This window comes from Cariama cristata, unplaced genomic scaffold, assembly GCF_000690535.1.
Source record: "Cariama cristata isolate BGI_N322 unplaced genomic scaffold, ASM69053v1 scaffold4658, whole genome shotgun sequence".
Classification (NCBI taxonomy): Eukaryota; Metazoa; Chordata; class Aves; order Cariamiformes; family Cariamidae; genus Cariama; species Cariama cristata.
The window spans coordinates 58,145-69,736 of record NW_009632751.1 but is presented as its reverse complement, the minus strand read 5'-3'; the positions used below and the strand labels follow the sequence as shown (position 1 = coordinate 69,736).

General features: G+C 42.3%; 1 protein-coding gene across 1 annotated transcript in view; it reads left to right on the top strand.

Annotated features, from left to right (window-relative positions):
- The first annotated feature begins 362 nt into the window (after positions 1 to 362).
- ABCA12 (ATP-binding cassette, sub-family A (ABC1), member 12) overlaps positions 363 to 11,592 on the top strand; it is a 53,566-nt gene continuing 42,336 nt past the window's right edge. Inside the window, exons 1-12 of the mRNA XM_009706478.1 lie at positions 363 to 1,180; positions 1,810 to 1,925; positions 2,612 to 2,718; positions 4,186 to 4,439; positions 4,563 to 4,675; positions 5,147 to 5,271; positions 6,094 to 6,267; positions 7,177 to 7,341; positions 8,316 to 8,517; positions 9,104 to 9,243; positions 9,821 to 9,940; positions 11,116 to 11,206. Coding sequence (XP_009704780.1) covers positions 363 to 1,180; positions 1,810 to 1,925; positions 2,612 to 2,718; positions 4,186 to 4,439; positions 4,563 to 4,675; positions 5,147 to 5,271; positions 6,094 to 6,267; positions 7,177 to 7,341; positions 8,316 to 8,517; positions 9,104 to 9,243; positions 9,821 to 9,940; positions 11,116 to 11,206 — 2,425 coding nt within the window. The remainder of the gene's footprint in view (positions 1,181 to 1,809; positions 1,926 to 2,611; positions 2,719 to 4,185; positions 4,440 to 4,562; positions 4,676 to 5,146; positions 5,272 to 6,093; positions 6,268 to 7,176; positions 7,342 to 8,315; positions 8,518 to 9,103; positions 9,244 to 9,820; positions 9,941 to 11,115; positions 11,207 to 11,592) is intronic.

Sequence of the window (11,592 nt, the reverse complement as noted above, 5' to 3'; positions counted from 1 at the left end):
TGAAAGTCCTCCATGACACCAACTTAAACAAAACATTGAAAGAAAAAATGGACGTTGTCTATAATTTCTCACATCTGCTGCTGCAGAAGGAGTTCAGTGAGTCTTCCTTACAGCACAGTACTTCGCTAGAGGCAAAAATTTGGGAGTTCCTGCATTTAGCCTTGAGTCCTTTCCTGGAGAACAGCAACAATGGTTATGGGACACCCCAGAACTGCTCTGCTCAAGACATGCTCCACGTAACACTTGAGATGCTGTTTGAAAATACCACTCTAAGCGAGTCCTTAGCAGGGAGCCCCTGCAAACCCCTCTTTGATTCCATGGGCGTGGAGGGTGGAACAACACGCAATGACACCTTTACAGAAATGTTCCAGCTTGCCATAACCAACCTGAAATTGTCCCCAGAGTTTGCCGTTGTCTACAAGAACAGCAGTGAACGCTTTTCCAAGGAGCTGTCGTGTGTCATCCAGTCTCTGCATTTTTCTCTGAGTTTCCTTTCCAAACTAAACCTTGTCTCTGAGCTGGAAAACTCTTGGGTACAGGAGAAGGCGAGAGCTCTGACTGCTCTGACAGAGGGGCTGCTGCAGAGTAATGCCTCCTGCCCTATCCCAGTCCAAGATGTGAATGTTGTGCTCCCATCTCAGCTTTTGAACGTGCTTGTTCCTTTCATGTTGAATGAAACAGTACTGAACTCCCTAAATTTCTCTGACAACTTAGCAGGCTGGAATAACCCGTCCACACTCTTCAGTGTGGCCCAGGATGAGCTCCACATGAAGGACCTGCTGCAGAGACTCCAAGGCACCTTCAACCTCACCAAATGGAGTTATTACTCAAGCATGTGGGATGTGGTTGACAGTTTCCTAAATACCAAAAGGAATCTAACTGAAGCAGCTGCCTTTGCAGAGTTGTTGGAAGCGGTGGCAAACCACTCTGCCAACGATGTGTCAGCTCTAGAAATCACAGAAGCCAGTCACTTCATTCTCAAGAGACTGAACTTCTCTGATCTGCTAAATGAATTCAACATAATTTCCAGTTCGGCTTTTCTCTCCAACAAAACTAGTTTTGACAGTGTGGTTGATATTGTTGCTCATCACTTCATTGTCATGGCAGAAACCCTGTACAACAAGACGCTGCCTTGGACTCAGAGCAACCAAACTCTGTCACCAACCAGTTTGATCACACGGTGAGTTTGCTTTTTGGGTAGTGTAATTGCATTTATGGGTAGTGACCACCATTCTCATTCCGGCATGAGAGGTAAGTGATTTTCTTCCAGTCGAGCAACTTAAGCCTAAAATCACTGTAATTTAGGACATTAGGTGTAATGTCGGTTAAATTGAAGAGGAGGAAATTTCTCCTAGAACTGAATGTACAGCTGAAAGTGAGACTTTCAAAAATTTTCTGTGTTGGATGTATTAGTTCTCAGTGGAAGCAGAATCCTGTAGGAGGCTTGCCATCAGCGATAAACTCTTCGGAAACCCCTTCTTTGTGGTATGACTCTAATTTTTGATTCTCAGTCTCCCCTAGGCGTGCCTTTCCATCTATATCTTGCATCCACAGTGAACCTTTCAAGTATGTTTTCTTATACATACGGTTTAAGAGTGAATGACAGCTTTGGGAGATAACAGCAAAAAGAATTGACGAAATAAAATTGGGAGGGTACTCACTTAGGGGGTGTCATGGGAGACACATGGCTTCATCTGGAATTCTTATTTACGCTGCCAAGGAACAACATGTACACAGCTGACAGGTTGCTCACTAATATACCTTGTTTCTGGAAGAGAAGCCGATTTAAAATCCTATCTTCTTTTTCAGATTTCTGTTTTTAGAATTTGAAAACACCATCTTACAGGTGACAGTGAATAACAGCTATAACCCTTACCTGATGTGTTTAATAAATGCCACTGAAGTTGAAGACAGCAAATTGACAGGTGATCATTTTTTCATTATTGTTGTGGGACCTCAGCTGGAATATGTTGTGCCTGTCATTTCAAAGATGATGGGAAGGAATGGTGCTACATGTTTTCATCTGCTGGCAATTAGCTGGAGCTGTGAGACCTTGGGAAGCCAGACTCATTTTTGGTTTTGTCTCATTGCAGATATAAGTTTTCCATCCAACTCTATCCAAAAGGCAGGTGTACTCTTTGCTATGTGATGACAGGTTGCTGACACTCAGATAAAGAAATGTTACAAATAGAAACCTATATTCCCTTCACAGCTTTACGTACCCATAAAATGACAGCAATTATTTTTGAGAGTTAACATGGTATTTCACGTAGATATTCATCGTATAAGCTTATTGTAAAGCCCAAGAGGTTTATCTGTTCACAGTATAGAGATACCGCATGTGCTCTGAAGGGCACTGTCAGAAGTCTCGTTAGCAGTGTGGGGTGGATTTCTTTAGGACCAGAGCTCCTACTTGGACTGGATCTGTTATAATCCAGATTACAACCTAGGTCTTGGTCTGTGATTTCAGAGGTCCTGAACCATGTGAATGTGGTGGAAAACAGCAATGCTCAGTAGGCCTTAGAATAAAAGTGATGATAGTCCGATCTGCAAAGTTTCTGCAAGTCTAGCATTTTTGCCTCAAGTAACTTTTGTTTTCTTCTTTGCGCAGAAAACATCACACTGCTTTTGAAGCAAGCTCATCTGAGAAAGAACCCTTTTATGCAAAATAATACCTCTGAGAAACATTCATCCTTACCAGAGCTCCTGAAGCTAAAAGTGAGTCTGCTTAAAACACTGACTTGAAGGATGTCCTGCAGTGATACATGAATGTACAATGGAGGCTTTGAAAAACAATGTATGGAAAGAAAAGTTTCTTAAAAGAACAGCTGATGAAAACTAGGACTGAAACTCTATTTTCTGCCTGCTGCCTATGTAAAGGTCACCATTAAACTGGGCTGAGGAACTTGTTCTTAAGGAGTCCCTAGCTAGTGTACATCCACTTTTCTGAGAAGATAGAGATGATCCTGTCCTCGCAGCCTGTTGAATAGAATGGCTTCTGTTTTCCACCAGCCATCCCAAAAAGATGAGCACTGCGTAAGTTGCCAGTGGCAGCATATTCCTCGTAAATCAGTGCACCACTAGTTTTAAAGTTCAGTACACTGAGACTTATCTCAGCTCTGCAAGGTGCGTTGCTAATTCTGGGATGCCTTGGCTTCATTTGAGAAGTATGTAGGGAGGAGTTCTTGAAGGCACAAGTAGCAGTTAGATGCCTCTGCCCCGCTGAAAATTAGTGGCATTGTGCATACCCAGCTGGCAGTTAGAAGCACGACTAACTTAGTTACCACTATGTCTGAGGATCTGTATCAATGCCAGCGTGGATGGCGTCCAAGTCCCCACATGCTCCCTCAGCCCTAGATGTCTCGCAACACTGTAATGGTATCCAAAATTAAGCCCCTAAGAAATATTGATTCATGGATTTCCCTCACCAGCTTTGGATTTGGCAATACCTCATTTGGATAAAATGCTTCTTACACCATACAGACATGACTGCACTAATAGCAGGCATGCACTTTATTCTATTTGTCCATAGGAAAAATAGAATTAAAATGTCTTTTTAAAAAAAGATAACAGTATGCAATGCTGTTGCTGCTTAATATATCTGTAACAATAATATGATGAACCTCAGTGTGACAGGTACTTATGGGCAGAAAACAGTTCTTGCCGTGAGAGACTGATAATCTAAATAATCATGTCAGACAGGAGGGAAGCCCGTAATAGCAGAGAAGGCAAAGGACTATAATTTTACACAGGTTGGCAAATGTGGCAGTCCTGACTTCTAGCCAAGTCCCTTTCATATGCTGTAGTAGAGATGACTAGGTGGTATCTGAAAGGCTAAACCTGTTGCACAAGGTAGATTTATTTGGTCTCTGGGAAGATTAATTGGTCAACAGGTAAGTCCACATGGAGCATTGCTGCGTAAGAGGAAATGATATGTTAAGGCTTACAAGGTTTATTAGATCCTGTGCAATGTTGTGTAGCCAGGTCTGCTACAAACTCAGGTAGGAATGATTGTTATGAACTGTTCCATTGGAGACCTTTCGAATGAACTGAAAATATATATTAAAATTTTAATCCTAAAGAAAAATGGAAAAGGACAGCTAGACTCTAAAACTTACCTTTTATAATTCTACCATCTAACTGGTGTTTGTGTATTTGTCTTCCTTTTCAAAATTTCCTTTGAAGATATCTCGCCTCCGGGATCTGACAACACTTCTTTGTGACTATGAGAGCTTTAAGTCAATACAGCGTATTTGCCATCTCCCTAATGTTAGCTTTGGAGAACTGTGTGAACAAAGTCAATCTCATGAGCAGCTCCTCCGCGCTATTGAACTGAGCAATCAAGTTGTGACCAATGTACTGAATCACAGAAGAATCTCCCAAGAGCTTCAAAATATACTGATTGGGAATGCCACGAACCTCCAGCCACAAATGAAGTGGTGAGGCTCTCCCTAGGAGTTAGGCTGCTTTAGTATTGTATTTATGAAATGATGAAATGGCTTCTTGCCACCTTTTCATATTCCAAATTTTGTTGTGTTGGTGTTTTTTTTTTCCCAATTCAGGTTTCAAGAAAATGTACCAGAAATTGCTTTCTTGCAAGCGATTCCTCAGTATATGACCACTTTGAATTCCGTGTTGAACATCACTGAGAACTTAACAGATTCTAGCAAGCCAGGTAGTTTTCTATATCTGCTTTACAATGTTGGTAAACGTCATCACTGGTACCATACTTTCTGCTGGAAAATCCAAGTCTTGCTTAGCTACCAGGAAGAAGTGATATTAATGAAATAACCATACACCATATCCCATGTCCTTGGGATCCTTTATCTAGGGTAATTCTGGAGCCTGTTCTAGACCACCCTTTGTTTTCCGTACAGCTCAAATAGTCCTATGTGCTGAAAGTCCCAAGTCTTTGTATTTGAGCAACTTTTGCTATCACTAGACCTGTCAACTTCAGCTCACAAATCAGACTGTAAAACCTAGGAAATATGACTGATTTTTATAAGTTGTTTGTTTTGGTTTTTTTTCTATCAGCAGTGATATACTGCACTTCCATACTTTACTGAAAGTCCTGTCTGTGTGCTTGAGATTGCTGTGTGTCTGGAGAAAGCTGTTACATCCATTTGTCTTTGATTGTTCTTTACAGAAAAGTTAAGAGATGTGTTTAAAAATGTGGACCAGCTCAAAGAGGATCTCAGAAATATGACGGGAATGTCCACAGCCAGTATTGATGCTCTTCTGGAAGCATCTCTCCCGGAAAACAGCAGTCAGGTAAGTTTCCTGTCAGCCTGGTAGGAGATCTTGTGGCTTTCTACCTCTCAGACCGTTAAAACCAGGATTTGTTAGTGAGTGCAGCAAAGTAGATCACTGCATGCGTGACAGCGCAGAGAGAGGTAGATGATCCCCCAAGGGCAGACAGCATAGCATATTATGGATCAAAATAGCCATCAGAAACGCAGTAAGAGCAATCACTGACGTCAGTTCAGGCACTGGAGACCAAGAGCCATATGGTCTCTTTGGCTGTCACCAGTAGCTGGTAAGCAGCCATCTACTGCCTGATGAGTGATTGCTCCGATCTATCGCAAGGGCACAGTTCCCTAGAACAGACTAATGAGGACTGAATGGGGTCCTTGGTGGGGTCCTCAGCGCTGAGAAGTTGCAGTCCAGATGGAAAAGCACACTTCTGACTACAATTTGTGAGAGCACTTTGGGAGGCTATTTTTGGTCCCCTAATGAGAGATGAGCCTCCTCCTCTTCAGCCTCCTGCACAAGCAGAGCTCTAGATGCTTTTCCTCTTCCCAACTATCTTGTCTGGACTGAACCCTAAAGAGCATGCTCTTTTCCAAACTTTACGTGCATCAGTCAATGGGAAATTGAAGCCACAAAACCTTTTACTACTGTGCAAGTTGGGCAGTAAAACACAATCCTTAGGATTAGTCCCTTGGAGCGGGAGTAATGGGTAGGCATTTTCTGGTTTTCTGGGTTGAAATATGACCCTGTGGAAAGAACAACAGCAAGGCAAGATTAATCCACGCATACTAGAGCGAGCAGTCTACGCCCTAACAAATCTTTTCTTCCTTTGTGCAAACGCAGCTCATTTCTCAGATCCTCCAGCTGGTGTCTTGTAGCGTCCGTCCTGCTGACCCACGGCTGCAAACAGTAGCGGAGGAGTTCTGCCATCTCTCTCTTTCAGAGAGGACTCATGAGACCTACGTCCTGGCGGTCACTCTGTTACGACACTTAGACATTTACAATTTCTTATACAAGGTTAGTGCAGGATTTGTAGAGTGCTTTCTGTAGCATTTGCTGCATGTAGTGGCTGAAAGGTCATAAAATATCATTGCAGTGGCCAGAAGCTATGCTGATTTACACAAGCCAAAGATCAGGCTTTGCTCCTGCAGTAATTTTTATTGCATATCCATGCTGTGACAGTGTGGATATAAATGAGGATCCCAGCTGGACTAAACCAGCAAACCTCATTTAAAGGCACTAGACCTACTCTAAATGCCTCCCTTTCTGCTAGTATCGTTTATATGCTGTCACAACCTCTTGAACATTCCCAGCTGAGTTCAGGCTTCCCAAAAATAAGGCACTGGGCTAAATTTTTTTGCTCCTTGTAAAGGGAAGCCCTGGAAAAGGTCCTGTAAAATATATTTTCCCAATCTAGTGGCACTGCCAAGTCATTAAATGATTCAAATATCCCACGCACACAGCTATATAAACAGCATATAAAAAGACCATTCATGGAAGATTGTGTATTGAATACATATTTAGAAATGCTACAGAAGTGATCCTAGGGAAAAGAAGTTATTAAATGAGAATACCGATGAATTTGGCTCAGGTCAAAAGTCACTCATAGTGTTTGACATCTATGTTGTGCTAAATGCTGCCTCTTAGACACTCAGATTATATCCCAGTCAATATCTGATACGCATTTCCCAACTGTAGGTGTTTGGAAACATGCACTGTTCAGAATATGTAATATTCAGGGGAGTGGTTTGCAAAAGCGCTTGGGGATTTAGGAATACAAATCTCATTCATTTCCCACGGGACATCTGCTCACTAAGCCTCCTAACAGTTTTGAAAAATCTTGGAATTAACACAACACGGGTGTGTACATGCATGTGCACGCAGATTCCTGCTAATCATAATTGATTTCCTTCCTGCCTCTTGTAGATGTTTTTCCCTAAGGAGCTTCAGAAACCCGTGGACAAGATGTTAAGCCTCCTGACAAAAATGAAATATTTCAGACACCAGGTTGAATCTGGCGTTGATCCACTGCTACAAGCTATTCATTCACTGAAAAAGCTCCGGCAGTCTAGAAATGTGCCACTGACTAAGGTACGTGTCATCTGCATGTGCTTTGGAGGCAAAACACCACTGGAACAGTTTCCACGGTAATTTCTTACCCTAGAAGACAAAGGTGTGTTAAATCATAGATTACTGATTCTCTTTTAAAGCAGCGGTGTTCTAAGAAGAATCTCTGTCAAACTTGCATGTTGCCTTCCTGGGAGAGCTTTGATTTGGAGCAGTGGGACCATCATGTGCTCCTGACGGGGCACACATGAGGAACATGTGCTGTGGGTGGGACACAAGGAACAAAAATGCTGGGGATGAACAGCTGTCTTGAAGGAGGGTAGACTTCCAACAAAATACTGGTCAGCTTGTGAAAACAGCTGGAGAACTGCCCACTAAAGGTTTTCCAAAACCACCTCAGTCAACAGCAAAAATTTACTCTGGCTATAGCGTGCATTAGATCACACTCAAAGCCTCAAGACTACCCAAAACATTCAGTACAAACCCAGTCTGGCTCCGACAGCCGCAGTAACTTCAGGTTGCACTAACTTCATCCAGCACTGGATCCAGTCCCTCTCTGATCCATAGTCAATGACAGCATAGGTCACAGGAATCATTTCTGGTCATCACTTTGCCTGTGCATTGCAGAACCACATGCACTCATGGACTAAATGGGGATAGGGGATGTGCACATCTGTGTGAAAAATTCTGTCTTGTAACCCAGGGTGTATATGTGTCACCAGGCACACATTATTGGCAATTCCTGAACACACATTATAGGCAATTCCCACATTGGATCTCATACCTGGAAATGAATTTACCACCTCTGTCATAGCAGAGGTTAGCCAAAAAAGCATTATTTCCATGGGAAGTCCCTTTTTTTGTAGAGACAAACTTCTCATAAGAAAGCAGTGTAAAAACGTTCAATCCTTGCCTTCTAATTCTGTTATTTCTTTTTTTCCCTTAGAATGGGATGCTTTTAGCATGCAGGATTTATTTGCATTTTGTTTTTTCTGCAGGCATTATTTAAACCAAACAACTTTAGGGTAACACATGGCACATTTAAATCCATGTCAAAAGTTCTCTGCAACCAGGAGATCACACCCCTATTTTTTGAGTCCTTGCTTCCAGATTTTGGAGACCCTGAGAGCAACAGTTCTTCTGTGGAGGATGTCTATGTCCAGAAGATGATGAGGAAATATGGGATTCCTCATGACTCCAGTAAGTCTGGCTTTTCCTCAAGGCAAAAACATTTCAGAGCCAAACTCTGCTGTTTCCAGAGAGATCCAGTGCTGAGCTATTCCCCCATATGTCTCTGGAAGGCTGTAAGCACTCATCATTTATGCTAGCTGAAGATCTGCACTGCCCTAATTATTGGTGGTTTATTTCTGTAAATGTTAAAAGGAAAACAACCTATGTAGTAGAGCAGTGCTTGACACTGCACTGTTTCCCATTTGTTGATGATCTGGTCTTAGAGCTTGACAGGTCACTGCTTTTTCTTGATGTGTAGTTTTTCCGACTGTACTGACATTATTAGCTCCTCTGAGTTCACGAAACTCCATTTAACCTTAAAGCAGAGAATCTTGGCTTGAACAACGAGACTCTCGTTGTCTTGAGTTCAGCAACAGGAGATCTTGGGGGTGGATTGCTTTTGTCAACACACATTATATCAGTCAGTGAAGAGGGCCCTGAAGTCATTCAGTGGACACAGCAACAAACTGGGTGGATGTGAAAAATACACTGGTAGCCTTCTCATGTCTGGTCTATTTGTGCTGTGTGCAATTTGTTTGCTTTTCTCCCCTTGCAGCACCGTTTTGCTTATCCTTTTACCTGGACCTGGTCAAGACCCCAACTGGAGCTTTAATTTGGTCTTTTTTAAAACCCATGGTGCTTGGGAAGATCCTTTATACACCAGATACCATAGAAACTCGAGCAATCATGGAAAAGGTATGGCTCTGTTTAATGTACGTCAGGATACGCCCACTCAAAAGGGTTGTAATTTATCTAACACGGGCTTATTTCTTTGAGAAGCAGAAGTCTGTTTTCTGACGGTTTGGAGTATTAGTCAAGTTATCTTTTCCTAGTTGCATTGCTCGTCATATGAGTCATCTTTTGTCTTTGAATGAATTTTACCTCCAAAAAATGGCTGTTGGCCTAATATTAATAATAGGATTTTTTAAGGCCTTCGGTATATGAAGTTTCACCACCATATTTTCAGCCAGTAATAGAGAGATGTCTCCCAGGACAAATACTATAACCAGTACTTGTTTGCAAGCAGACCAGTGGTAGAAGGAAAGCTGATACCCAAGACATGCTCCAGATGTCACGTATGAGGCCATATTTTTAAGTACTTGCATCCAAATTCAGTGTGTTAAGGGGCATTTTGCCAAACAGTGGTAGGGTGCTAAGAAAAAATCCTAAGGAAACCAAATTTGATCTCAGCTGTTTTATTGATTTATGTATTGTTTAAAAGCTGGAAGGTAATGAATAAATGTATCCTTATATGTTGTGGGCTTTTTTGTAGTCTAATGCAACCCTGACGCAGATGGCTGATCTAGCCCTGAAGTCCCAGGAGTGGTTGGACAAGTCTCCTGTCATCATGAATTCACTGACTAAGTTAAACCAGACAGTTCCGATGATCAAGGTATGAGATCCTACCTCCCCTGTCTCTCTTGCGGGAGGGAATTGGGAGGACGGATTTCTTCACTGAAATAAACTGAGGTTCCAGGGACATCAGGGACACCTTAGGTCAGTTGGGGAGACCCTTCTCAGGCTTTTGTCCTGGACTTCACAGTTTCTGTGCCTGCCTGTTCCCATAACAGAAATACTGATGCACCTTTCCATGCAAATCCTCTTTCTGAAGTTTTCTATCTGTTTGTAATATGCTCCCTGACACTGGCCATGCTGAGGCCTGCTGGAGGGCTAAGATGAGCAGGGAATGCTCTTCAATTTGTAAATTAACTTTCTGCTTGATGGAGTGATCCAGCCAGCCAAGACCAAGCAAGAAATGACTTTTTCAGAAAATGAAACAGTATCTATAATAGGCATGTAGGTCTGGGTACACACGTAAGAGCTAGAAGATGTCTTTGTACCTCAGTGAATGTAAATAAAATTTCTTTTTCCTCTCCTAAGGAGCCTAGCCTTGCTTGGATGCAGAAAGCAGTAGGCTGTAATGTTTCACGTACTTGCTTCCCATTCTCTGCAGTAAAAATTGTTTCCTTTTCTTACAAAACTATGAAAATGAGATCTTGGAAACCCTAAAGCATTAGAAGTTAATTTCAGTGGCTGGCATTCATTGTAACTTCCATGGCACTGAAAGAAAATCCAGAGTGGAATATGCGAAAGTGAAATGAAATATTCTCTGCTGACTTGCACTTACTGGTGGAATAATGAACTGTTCAGCCAAACAAAAATCTGTCTGCTGGTCTCCAAGCTAAATTTTGGTTGCCTACCCATTGTGCTCTGGCTGTGTTTACAGGACTTAAAACAGACACAAATTAAATTCACTGCACTTTTAGAAGAATAAAGACTATCCATGATTTTTCCATGGGACTCTAGAGCTTGGTGGAGACTCAATAGGCATCCTCTCTTGATTCCAAGAAACACTAGCTTGGACTTGCAGGGCTCTCTGACATTTTCATTGCGAACATTTCCCCGCCCTGATACACAGAGTGAAATATGGAAGGTCAGGAAAGGAGTAGGAGGGGGTTGTACAAATGCTCAGTGAAGGCAGCTGGTCTGTTGCATTTTAGAAATACACTGAATAAACTCGAGGGGCTTCTGGTTAAACTGATGCTTTTTCTTTTTGCTTATTGATAGAACACCCTGCAGAATCCCTTTGTGCAGGTTTTTATCAAGCTGATGGTGGATTTGGATGCAGCTGAACTGCTGAGTCAAATAAATGAACTGGGTAAGTTGTTCCACATTTGCTGCCCTCCTATTTGTACTTCAGGTCTGGGAGCTCCAGAGTCACCGAACTGTAGCCATCCTCTGGTACTGGTCTTCTCTGGCACTGGCCAGATGCTTTAGTGCAAGGCAATCTCAGCTGTGATTCAAAAATCTTGTGGTCTATGGAAAAAGACTCTTAGAAAGCAAAGTGCTTGTATGAAGAGATGTTCCTTGTAAGTGTTGAAGGGATAGTAGGATGGAAATCTCTACAGCTGAGTGTGGCCACTGGAGGACACTGTTTAGCCATAATTATGACCTCAGATGAGCTACCTGGAACTCTGCTGGGAAATGATGTGGAGAGCTCACTTGCATCACATCAGGGTTCAACTTAAAAGTTTTCCAGAGCAC